The 12,751-nt window shown below is 36.9% G+C and overlaps 1 protein-coding gene across 3 annotated transcripts in view; it reads left to right on the forward strand.

Annotated features, from left to right (window-relative positions):
* MAGI2 (membrane associated guanylate kinase, WW and PDZ domain containing 2) overlaps positions 1-12,751 on the forward strand; it is a gene marked incomplete at both ends in the record, with an annotated part of 1,325,315 nt that overhangs the window by 985,974 nt on the left and 326,590 nt on the right. For all 3 annotated transcript variants that reach the window (XM_079710838.1, XM_079710839.1, XM_079710840.1), the window contains one exon: positions 1,424-1,481. In XM_079710838.1, the coding sequence (XP_079566964.1) occupies positions 1,424-1,481 (58 nt within the window). The remainder of the gene's footprint in view (positions 1-1,423; positions 1,482-12,751) is intronic.

Genomic DNA, 12,751 nt, shown 5'->3' on the forward strand with positions numbered 1-12,751 from the left:
TGATGGTACAGAGAAACAAAGTCAATTCATAAACTCCCAGTGAAGTTATAAATTGGTTCTCTTTTGTGAGTGGATGGCAACAACTTGGATATAAATATAGGTATACATTTATCAAAAGCCATAAAAGGGTACATGCCCTTTAATCTGAAATTTTACCTCTAGGAACTTATCATGACTAAATTACTGGGAAAATGATGAAAGATTTAGGCTTTAGTAAGTCCAACACAGATGATATATAACTGGAAAGTCCCAAATGTTCAATAATAGAAGATTGGTGAGATTACACAGGCTCTGGCCACACCCCACACCACTACTGTCCACTTTAAAAGTGATATTTTGCAGTAACACTCATTCACATTGAAGATGCCCTTGATATTTTGTTAGGTAGAAATACTAGGCTGTAAAAATAATATGCACTATATGATCTAGTGTCTTTAAAAATTATATATACACACACACACACTTATCTCTGGATGGCAGGATTGCAGGTGATTCTAATTTTCTTTTATAACTGTGCTATTCTATAGTGAAAATGTGTTACTACATATAAAAATAAAACTTTTAAGTGTCATTTAAACATATTACTTAGAGCATGTCAATATATCTTACTTAGATTTCAAGTTATATATGTATTATTAATGTATATGAGGAAAACTAGAATATTCTTCATATTAATAGGAGTTAATAATTATAAAAGCTTAGTGTATTTGGAAACAGTATCATAACACAAAGCCTGGTTTTCAAATAACATGTTTTTGCTTAAAGTAGCTTTTATTGTATTGTTGATATTTTAACGTGTATTTATTAAAATTTGCTGTGGAGAATTGAAAATATGAACCATAGTGTCAAGGAAAGTGTGTTTAGAACTTTAGACTTTATACAAAAATATACCCAAAGAGTTTATTGGCAATATTCAAATTCTGACCCATGGAGAGAGAAAAGCAATCTAACCATCTCGAATAGTGGGGTGTCAATTGAGAATGTATAATGTCTTTGTTTCAGTCATCAGAAACAATTTGCTATTCTCAGAAATATATTTTGAAAATAGGATCTTTATCCTGAAATGCTCCTTTTAACAATACAAATAAATGAGAAAGCTGTATGCTCTTTCAGGAAAGCAATTTGCCTTCTGTATTACCTTGAGTGGTGATAACGTGCCATTCTACTACTTGGCGTGGGATAAACAGATAGACCCAGCAGTATATCTGCAGAGAAGAGAGTTCTGTGTTTTAAGTGCCAATTTTCAAGTCAGTGCTTCTTATAGTCCCTACAATATGCATTTGAAATTTGGTGCTGACTCTGAATGCTTTATTCCACCCTAGTAGGCTATTTCTGCAATCCACGAACAATTAAATTGTATTACTTTTTATTAGAAATACTGTTATCTGTTACTTACTGAAAGAAATAACTCTTTATTTTTCAGAGCTTCCATATGGCTGGGAAAAAATCGATGATCCCATATATGGCACTTATTATGTTGAGTAAGTCTCTAAGTTTGATATTAACTTGTTATTAATGTGTTGTGAAATTGTGTTAGTATTTCATTTATTGAGCTTGTGTGGCTAACAGTCCCTTTATTCCTTTGTTGTCTTACTTTGATGTACCCACAAAGACTCTAGCAGCACTAGCTAGCTGTCTCTTGCTCTCCAGCTGGCTAATTTGTCATTCCTTTCCTTTGACTCATGATTCTAAAACACCAGTTGGAAAAAATGTGTTTTACACTGTCCTCTAAATGAGTGATAATTAAAGACATCAAAGGAAATGCCCTTCATTTTGAAATCAAAATGTTGGGAGCTGACTAGTTGTGTAAAAGAGATACTCCATTAAACCAGATTTCAGAGTCAATTAAATGAAGCAACCATACTTTCCAGATGAGGGATGAAATAAAATTAAGATTTTTTTTTTCTCTTTTAAGGCCTCATTTTAAATCAAGAGTATATTTTGTAGATTGGACTTTTATGTTATCTATTGGAGGTTTCATTACCTTAATGTATGTATCTTAGCATAATATGATACATATTATGCATCCTTTTATTCAGGATAAAGCCCCTATTAGGGATTCAGTTATATACACATTTTTTTCCTTAGGAAAATCAAATAGTATTCATAATTTTCAAAAGTTAAATACGTGACTTACTTTTCCAGAACCCCTCTTCTGATAGAGAAATTTTTATTTTTTATCTATTGTGTCACGTTGTTAATGTTATTTGGGTGAATAACAAAACCAGATAACCAAGAAATGCAGAGGCTGAAAAACTCTCCTTCAAGATCTAACTCTGTTTTCTCCAATCATATTGTTTAGCAATAATAATCTAGATGGTAGAGGATTACAGACTAATGGCATTATTGCTAAATTGTTTTTGTAGTAAATTGTACAAATTGTTACTGAGCTTTTACGAAGTGTCAAGCCCTTCTCTGCACTGGGGAGGTGCTGATGAGGATGACCTGTGTGCTCCCTGCCCTTGGGCATCTCCTTCATGAGCACTTGTCTTGAATAGTTTGACCCACCATCTTCATCTGGAAAAGCCCCAGTTTTGGCACCACAGTCAGTCATTTCCAGTGAAGGTGAATTCACTTCCTTTGCCAAATGCAATTTTCTAACATAGTATCTAATTCTCTAACATCATGTAGACACTCAATAGATGCAAAAATTAAGATATGTACATGGAGGTATCACTAATTTCAAAAATAAAGGGAAATCACTTGTAAATAGTTATAAGGCTCCTTATAGTTATAAGATTTTCAATAAGTGCTACCTTCTCTTAATTTGTTGAATTAGACTGTCCCTTGCCTAAACCTATTACATCTGAAATCCAAGATATTTCCATGTAAGGAAAGAGAATGGAGGTATGTGACATACCAGATCTCATCTTTAATACACTTCCTTGCAGAATTCATTGAACAAGGACCTTCTCCTAAGTTTAGATATTTGCAAGCTCCATAAAGAGCCAGATAACAAATATTTTAGGGGGCCAAATGTCCTCTGTCACAACTGTTCAACTCTGCTGTTGTAGCTTGAAAGCAACCATAGGTGACACTTAAATGAATGGGTGTAGTATGTTCCAGCAAAACTGTATTAACAAAAACAGGCAGCTGGCCAAATTTGGCATGCAGAACATGGTTTGCTGACCCTTGCCCTGTTCGAAATCTTCAGATTCTTCTTCCATGTCCTCAAGTGCTTTCCAATGTGAGAAACAGTATTTAAGTCAAACCTTCTTTCTCTGTCTAACTATCACAGAGGTGAGAGACCCACATGACCGAAAGCAATGCTTCCTACCTTCTTGATCATTGAGGCATGTGTTCTTCAAGTAAAGATCTGCTGCTGGTAGTTAATTATTGAATTGGACATTAGCTATAAGCCTAAAAGAAAATGGTCCTCATTATCATTACATTTCACATGGTTTACTTTGTACTTCTTTTTGCTTAAATTACATTTCTTTCTACATTTCTCCACTTCATTTTTCATGTATCATCACCATAGTCAGAAAATTATTCATAATTTAGTCAGTTATGTCTTATATAATTAGATCAGACTAACACATTTAATAGTTTTAGATTTCAAGTGATTGTGAGGTCTTAGATACAGGTTATAGTGAGGCAAATAGTTTAACTTCCTTCAGACTGCATCCAGTTCTACTATTTGTCATGGCTTTTTCCCCATTACATGATTCCATAAGGTATACCAATAGCAATAGTTAGGTGTGTGTGTGTATCAGACCAATCAAAATATTGAGACAGATAATCCATACCTCCAGATAATTTTAAGTAGAACTATATGCCAATATTTCTTAGAAACTTCTTTTGGAAGAAAATAATTAAAATACCTCAACTTGTAAACATTGTATGTTTACATTATATAATGGGTTCTCTGTAGAGCTATCATTTTTGGTGTTTAATTACATACCAAATTACACAATTAGAGATCTGGTTACAAAATACGAAAAACATTCCACCTTCCTGCCAAGTGACAAAAAAGCCTATGCAGGGACACTGGAAGTCTAACTAGCAGTCAGTTGCTCTTCAGACAGATCAACAACTGGGAGAGGAAGTTGTGGAGTGGGCTGTCTATCATCAGCAGGGCACGTCAGGTTGAAATCAGCCTTGTGCCTCTGGCACAGTTGCACAAACACTCATTCCTGCCAGCCTCAGACAAGCAGGTAGGATTTCAGCAGTCAAGAGCAGGAAAGTGTCTGTACAACTTGAAACTGGAAAACCCGGATTGGATAATTTTTGACCACTATTGGTGGCTTTACTGTGCCATAATTCTGTCCTGGGCAAATGCAATTTTAAGATTATAGGTTTAATATATTTAAAACTCAGAAAAATTATCTTCATAATCATATAAGTATCATATCATCAAAATAGTTAACATCTACTGAGGACTCGGTATGTGCCATGAAGCGGGCTAAGACCTCAACAGTCTTTAGCACATTTATAATCCTCTGTATAGTGTAATGAGGTAAATTGTCTTAAGTTGACAGATGGGGAAACTCTGGCTGAAGAAGTTGAGTAACTTACCCAGCATCACACATTATTGAGAGGAATGGGCCCAGGCACTGTGACCGCAGAGCCCAGGCTCCAAACTCTTGCTCGAAATGCATCCCATAAATGTAGTGTTCATGATCCTCACATGATGGTCTGAACAAGCTTCTGGGACTCATCACTGGAGAAGAATAAGGGGTCCCCAGAGAACATCTCCCCCCTGGCTGCACTCTAGTAGTGTCCCAGGAGGGTTCTGACAGTGGGAGCCATGCTGCGCACAGCCCCATCAGGCTGGCTTCTAACTCACTCATTCTGAGCCACCAGCTCCATTACCCATGACTTGAGAGCGGCCCTGCACACCACAGCCCCCAAGAGTAAGACTAGCAAGTCCTGAATGAAGAGGAGTCCATATTTTGTGGGTCTCAATATGGGATGTTGCCCCTCATTTGGAGCTATAGAGACAGCCACGCAGGTCTGTATTTTAGAGAACAGTGAACCATACTCAACATCTTTCCTTATTTCATCTGCAGACAGGACAGACAGATCACATTTCTGGTCAATGCAGACCCAGAAATAGGTTAGCCCTAGTTTTCCTGACACTAAATCCTTGATAGTAGAGCACTTAGCAATGTATTAAAAAGTCCTAAAGTTGCTAACTAGAAATGTAACTGTCACTGTTCATAAAGAAAGGGAAATTTCTTTAATGAAGAAAGTGCAAAATGTAGAGTTGAACAGCTGTGACTTTTGTACAAATGTGTTTTTCTCTCCTCTTTTGTGAAATTATGTCTGCTGGGTTACATTTTGGTTTCAATGGCAGTTATACAATTTGCTTAACTAGCTAGCCCAGAAGACACAATTTCCTGGAACAGCTTTCATGCAAAGCTGCCTTTGCTGGCACAGACGGAGAAGCAAACCATACAACTACAGTGAAAATAATAGTGGAGACTGACAGATGTGATTTTCATGTAAAGGTTTTACAAGTTTTCATGTGATGTCACACATCTGCTACTATGAAATGTTACTTGTGTGCAGTTCCAGAAAGTATGAAAGATACTGTATAATATCTCCAATATAACATTAAATGTGAAAGGAAAATTGCATTCATTTCATGGTTAATGATGAGTATTTGTCATGATGTAGCAAGTTGGAAAGTGGTTAGAGAGGATTTTAACTCAATCGCATATCTTAAGAATGTTTCTCTCCTTCATGCCTTTGAGTAGTTTTCTAAATATTCTCAGAAAACGCTTTCTAACTTCAGAATTTTTGAAAAGTCAGCATAAATGTAAAACATTTCCAATTAGAAATCAACATAAAAGAATACCTTTTAAAATCTTGCTTGTTCTTAGAGAATTTTTTTTTATATTGAAAGTTAATTTCTCAAACTTTCAACTTTTTCTTCAATCTTCAAAAACTAGCATACTGTTTTGCTGCTTTTAAACAGCTATTTAACAAAGAAATCCTTTCCCCAGCTTAACAGATCTGTGTAATAGAACACTGAAGTGCACTGCTGATGAATTGGCTCAGTGGTGTTCTAATCTAAAGTGAGCTCTAAATTTTGTCAGTAGCATCTGGTCATGTCAATTATTATCACTTAGTGGCCAAGAGTATGGGCTGCAGTGTTTCACAGTATGCCAGCCCTGCAGCTTCCTAGCTGTGAGACCTTGAGTAGACAGATTATGGAGAAGGAGAAAGTGGAGGAGGATGAGGATGAGGACCAGAGAGAGGGGAGAAAGGAGAGAGGAAGAACTTTTATTGTGCACCTACTACGTGCCCAGCAGTATTCTAAGTGCTTTACATATACTAACTCATTTAATCCTCACAAAGCAAAACAAACAAACAAAAACAACAACAACAACTATGAAGTCTGTGTTACTATCCCCATTTTATAGATAAGGAAACTGAGACACAGATATTTTTACAAGTACTAAATAATAAAGCCAGAATTTGAATCTAGGCAGTCTCATCACACAGCTGGTGTTTAGCGCTTAACACAGGTATGTAGGAAGTGCTCAACAAATGTTAGTTATATTTTATCATATGTATCCCAATGACATAGATAAGGACTCTCCTTCTGGCATTACTTGCTTTTCCAGTTCTTTCACGGTAAAATACACCCAAACAGTGAACAATTCTAAGGGAAATTATTTGATCTGTAAGAAACATATAACTTAATCTCACAGTTAGAGTGTGCCACATTGAATTAAAAAAATAGCATTTATTGTAATTCCATAATCCCACTGAAAATGATGAAGCAAGGACCGCAGAGTGTGATGTTTCCATGGCTTCCAGAGGGGTTGAGGTTTCAGAGTAATTCCCGAAGAAGATATTTTTGTTGTAATTATCTCTGGTACATGCCATCTTATACAGCTGGGGAGTTGTGATGATAATAATAACGATAGTGATGTTTAAGGCACTATTTTAACTTTCAACTACTTTCACATCCATTGTCCCAGATGATGATCACAGCATTTACAAATGAGGGAACCAAATCTCTGAGGAGTTAAGTGAGTTCTCAGTGGGCATATGGCTAGTAAGGATGCAGCTGTCTGATGCATGTAGAGCTAAGAAAGACCTTTTAGTAGAGTAGCTATGTTTTTACGCTATTATAAACTGTTTAATTTATAAAGTATTTCTCATATTTGTTAAGCAAGTAGAAATAGGTTAATGAAAGGAATAAGGACATTGAAATAAATGTGGAGTATTCTATTTCTAACCAAACTACAATTGGTTCTTTTTTGCTAAGTCATTACACTTAACTTTTTACCTCCTTCTGGCTGACCGAGGCCAAGTTCATAGTATGTGGCATCACTCCTTTCAGCCTGGAGAAGACAAGCAATCAAGCTTCATCGTGAGGGATCTCCTAGCTCAACATACATGCTCTTTACACTATGTTAGCATTTCCGATAGTTTGTAATTGGTAGTTGTTATTTACCCACTCTGTACTACTCACTTGTATTATATAAAGTTCAACTGGCTATTGATCCACTTTCTTTTTTTTTTTTTTTTTTTTGCGGTACACGGGCCTCTCACTGTTGTGGTCTCTCCCGTTGTGGAGCACAGGCTCCGGATGCACAGGCCCAGCGGCCATGGCTCATGGGCCCAGCCGCTCCATGGCATGTGGGATCTTCCCAGACCGGGGCACGAACCCGCGTCCCCTGCATCGGCAGGTGGACTCTCAACCACTGCGCCACCAGGGAAGCCCGATCTACTTTCTTAATACTACAGTTCAACCACAGATCAGTGGAAAAGCTTATGGCTTCCTTTTACTCTTTATGCCAGGGTCCCTCAAATATTTTTAAATTATGATTCTTTCAAATCAAAATGAAGTCTCATGCCCAATTTCCCTTCTCACCACTACCATCCAGTCAAGATCTGGATACATTCCCCTCATCAAGCCCTTACATGAGATTAGAGATCATTTTTCATGCTGTAAGATATTTCCCCATTGCTGATTCATTTTAATATGATCAACATTTATTTTGTATACCAGTTACCTTATCTTCCCCTGAAGGTCTTTTCAACTAAAGGTAAGAAAACTTGACTCTGTAATTGAATACACTTTTGTTAGCAACTGCTTATTCATAAACTACCTTATTTAGCAGATCTTCTGTTTCCAAATAAAAAATGTTTTAGACACCCAGAAGTTTAAATAGGTTTAATTGCAAGTGGACTTTTACAGATAATGATAATTTATTCACTTTGACATCAGAGTTACATGTGGTTTTTTTTTTTACAATTCTAATAAATCATTTTTTGTCTTGAAGTCAATAATAAAAGACAAAAGAATTATTACTCCAGCATCATCTTTCCTTTGAGGATGTGCTTGTGAAGAAAGATGAATGCAATGTAAACACTAAATTTTTTTTTTTGGTTTGTTTGTCTTTAAACCTTTTTTATCAATCTAGCAAATTAAATTGGGCTCTTGTTTAGGCACTTCTGGAGAGCTTAAGCACAGGCAAACAGCACAGGAGCACAACGGGTAGCACAGAGCAGGGGAACTCGGTGGTAGAGGCAGCAATGTCCCTGAGCCCTCGTCATCGCAAGGAGAGATGGCAGGAATGGTCAGAACTGGAAACACCATTTTGTATACTCCCTCCTTCTACACCATCTTTTTTATAGGACCATGAGAGCTCGAGACTGGCCATATGAAGGCAGGGAGGTCAGACTGCACTTAGACAGTGTTGTTCAAGGGACTTTCAGACAGCCTGTTGAGAGGGATATGAGCAGATGAATGTGGGGAGTGTCATTTCGGCACCGAGAGGTCCTAGGATGCTGTCGGAAGTGCTGTCTCTCCTGCTGGAGGAGGGGACCACCTATTTCTATTCCATGTAGCTCATTGCTTGGCAACGCAGAGAAAGCTGCCACCGTCTTTCACTGGAGAATTCTGTGTGGCTCTTGCCAAGGCAATGTTATAATAAGAAGTAGATCACTGTCATCATTCTATAATTTGTGAAATAGTTAGCTTTTTTTGGTTATTAATCTCTCTCTGGATTAAACATGCTAGGTTTCTTGGGAGTGAACTGCAAATTGTCTCATGCTGCCACTCTGTATCACCACATACTTTGGAGTCATCTCTTAGACTGAGACTAAGTTCTGAAGTGAACACATGAAGTGAAAAGTTGGATAGAGTCAAAATTATCCTAAAAACCCCTCAGGATCATGTTGTGTTGGAGACTATCTACTCAAACAAAATGACAGGGTTTTCCTTTAGTGTTGGAAAAGGATTCTTTCTGGAATTAAAGGGGTTGGCTGGCATTTATGTCTTTTCGATCTTTAATATATACAGAACTAGAATCACATTTGGCTCAGAGAGATACTATCAGAAGGATGAAGAAATTTAGTCAAACAGAGGAAGCAGTAGATTGATGTCATTCTTTGGCACTTTATTATGAATAAACCAGAAGATTGTCACCTTTAAGAGGTAAAATGTAATGCCCTCCTGCCCCACATGAGAACTATAATTTCATCTTTTTTAATATGCAAATAATGTTTTTCAAAATTGTTTTTGTGTCACAGACCATAATGTTAGTAATAGTTTGTCCTTTTTTGTATTCATGGTTTTGAATTTACAAAATTCAAAATTACACTTAACCTCACTGGCTTTTATCTGTTAAATGAGTGGTTTGGATTAGGTGATTGCTAAGGTTTCTTCTAGTTCAAGGAATATCCACTGCACTTTGTGTTAACAAGGATAAATTTGGCCATTTTTCTGTGTTATTCTTTTTTTTTCTTTTTTTGGCTTTTCATCTGTTCTCTTTTTTTTAATTTTTGAATTTTATTTTGTTTATTTATTTATACAGCAGGTTCTTATTAGTCACCAATTTTATACACATCAGTGTATACACGTCACCCCCAATCACCCAATTCATCACACCACCACCACCACCCCCCACGGCTTTCCCCCCTTGGTGTCCATACGTTTGTTCTCTACATCTGTGTCTCAATTTCTGCCCTGCAAACCAGTTCATCTCTACCATTTTTCTAGGTTCCACATATATGTGTTAATATACGATATTTGTTTTTCTCTTTCTAACTTACTTCACTCTGTATGACAGTCTCTAGATCCATCCACGTCTCAACAAATGACCTAATTTTCTTCCTTTTTGTGGCTGAGTAATATTCCACTGTATATATGTACCATATTTTCTTTATCCATTCGTCTGTCGATGGGCATTTAGGTTGCTTCCATGACCTGGCTACTGTAAATAGTGCTGCAATGAACATTGGGGTGCCTGTGCCTTTTTGAATTATGGTTTTCTCTGGGTATATGCCCAGTAGTGGGATTGCTAGATCATATGGTAATTCTACTTTTAGTTTTTTAAGAAACCTCCATACTGTTCTCCATAGTGGCTGTATCAATTTACATTCCCACCAACAGTGCAAGAGGGTTCCCTTTTCTCCACACCCTCCCCAGCATTTGTTGTTTGTATATTTTCTGATGATGCCCATTCTAACTGGTGTGAGATGATACCTCATTGTAGTTCTGATTTGCATTTATCTAATAATTAGTGATGTTGAGCAGCTTTTCATGTACTTCTTGGCCATCTATATGTCTTCTTTGGAGAAATGTCTATTTAGGTCTTCTGCCCATTTTTGGATTGGGTTGTTTGTTTCTTTAATATTGAGCTGCATGATCTGTTTATATGTTTTGGAGATTAATCCTTTGTCTGTTGATTCATTTGCAAACATATTCTCCCATTCTGAGGGTTGTCTTTTTGTCTTGTTTATGGTATCCTTTGCTGTGCAAAAGCTTTTAAGTTTCATTAGGTCCCATTTCTTTATTTATTTTTTTATTTCCATTACTCTAGGAGGTGGATCAAAAAAGGTCTTGCTGTGATTTATGTCAAAGAGTGTTCTTCCTATGTTTTCCTCTAAGAATTTTATAGTGTCCGGTCTTACATTTAGGTCTCGAATCCATTTGGAGTTTATTTTTGTTTATGATGTTAAGGAGTGTTCTAATTTCATTCTTTTACATGTAGCTGTCCAGTTTTCCCAGAACCACTTGTTGAAGAGACTGTCTTTTCTCCATTGTATATCCTTGCCTCCTTTGTCATAAATTAGTTGACCATAGTTGTGTGGGTTTACCTCTGGGCTTTCTATCTTGTTCCATTAATCTGTGTTTCTGTTTTTGTGCCAGTACCATATTGTCTTGATTACTGTAGCTTTGCAGTATAGTCTGAAGCCAGGGAGTCTGATTCCTCCAGCTCCGTTTTTATCCCTGAAGACTGCTTTGGCTATTCAGGGTCTTTTGTGTCTCTATACAAATTTTAAGATTTTTTATTCTAGTTCCATAAAAAATGCCATTGGTAATTTGATATGGATTGCATTGAATCTGTAGATTGCTTTGGTAGTATAGTCATTTTCACAATATTGATTCTTCCAATCCAAGAACATGGTATATCTCTCCATCTGTTCGTATCATCTTTAATTTCTTTCATCAGTGTCTTATAGTTTTCTGCATACAGGTCTTTTGTCTCCTTGGGTAGGTTTATTCCTAGGTATTTTATTCTTTTTGTTGCCATGGTAAATGGGAGTGTTTCCTTAATTTCTCTTTCATATTTTTCATCATTAGTGTATAGGAATGCAGGAGATTTCTGTGCATTGTTTGTATCCTGAAACTTTACCAAATTCATTGATTAGCTCTAGTAGTTTTCTGATGGCATCTTTAGGATTCTCTATGTATAGTATCAGGTCATCTGTAAACAGTGACAGTTTTATTTCTTCTTTTCCAATTTGTATTCCTTTTATTTCTTTTTCTTCTCTGATTGCCATGGCTAGGACTTCCAAAACTATGTTGAATAATAGCTGTGACAGTGGACATCCTTGTCTTGTTCCTGATCTTAGAGGAAATGCTTTCAGTTTTTCCCCATTGAGAATGATGTTTGCTGTGTGTTTGTTGTATATGGCCTTTATTATGTTGAGGAAGGTTCCCTCTATGCCCACTTTCTGGAGAGTTTTTATCATAAATGGGTGTTGAATTTTGTCAAAAGCTTTTTCTGCATCTATTGAGATGATCATATGGTTTTTCTCCTTTAATATGTTAATATGGTTTATCACATTGATTGATTTGCATATATTGAAGAATCCTTGCATCCCTGGGATAAATCCCAGCTGATCATGCTGTATGATCCTTTTTTTTTTTTTTTTTTTTTTTTTGTGGTACATGGGCCTCTCACTGTTGTGGCCTCTCCTGTTGCGGAGCACAGGCTCCAGACGCGCACGCTCAGCGGCCATGGCTCACGGGCCCAGCCGCTCCGCGGCATGTGGGATTTTCCTGGACCGGGGCATGAACCCGTGTCCCCTGCATCGGCAGGCAGACTCTCAACCACTGCGCCAACAGGGAAGCCCTGTATGATCCTTTTAATGTGTTATTGGATTCTGTTTGCTAGTATTTTGTTGAGGATTTTTGCATCTATTTTCATCAGTGATATTGGTCTGTAATTTTCTTTTTTTGTAGTATCTTTGTCTGGTTTTGGTATCAGGGTGATGGTGGCCTCATGAGTTTGGGAGTGTTCCTTCCTCTGCAATTTTTTGGAAGACTTTGAGAAGGATAGGTGTTAGCTCTTCTCTAAATGTTTGATAGTATTCACCTGTGAAGCCATCTGGTCTTGGACTTTAGTTTGTTGGAAGATTTTTAATCACAGTTTCAACTTCATTCCTTGTGATTGGTCTGTTCATATTTTCTGTTTCTTCCTGGTTCAGTCTTGGATGGTTATACCTTTCTAAGAATTTGTCCATTTCTTCCAGGTTGTCTATTTTATTGGCATAG

Source organism: Hyperoodon ampullatus, assembly GCF_949752795.1.
Source record: "Hyperoodon ampullatus genome assembly, chromosome: 9".
Lineage (NCBI taxonomy): Eukaryota > Metazoa > Chordata > Mammalia > Artiodactyla > Ziphiidae > Hyperoodon > Hyperoodon ampullatus.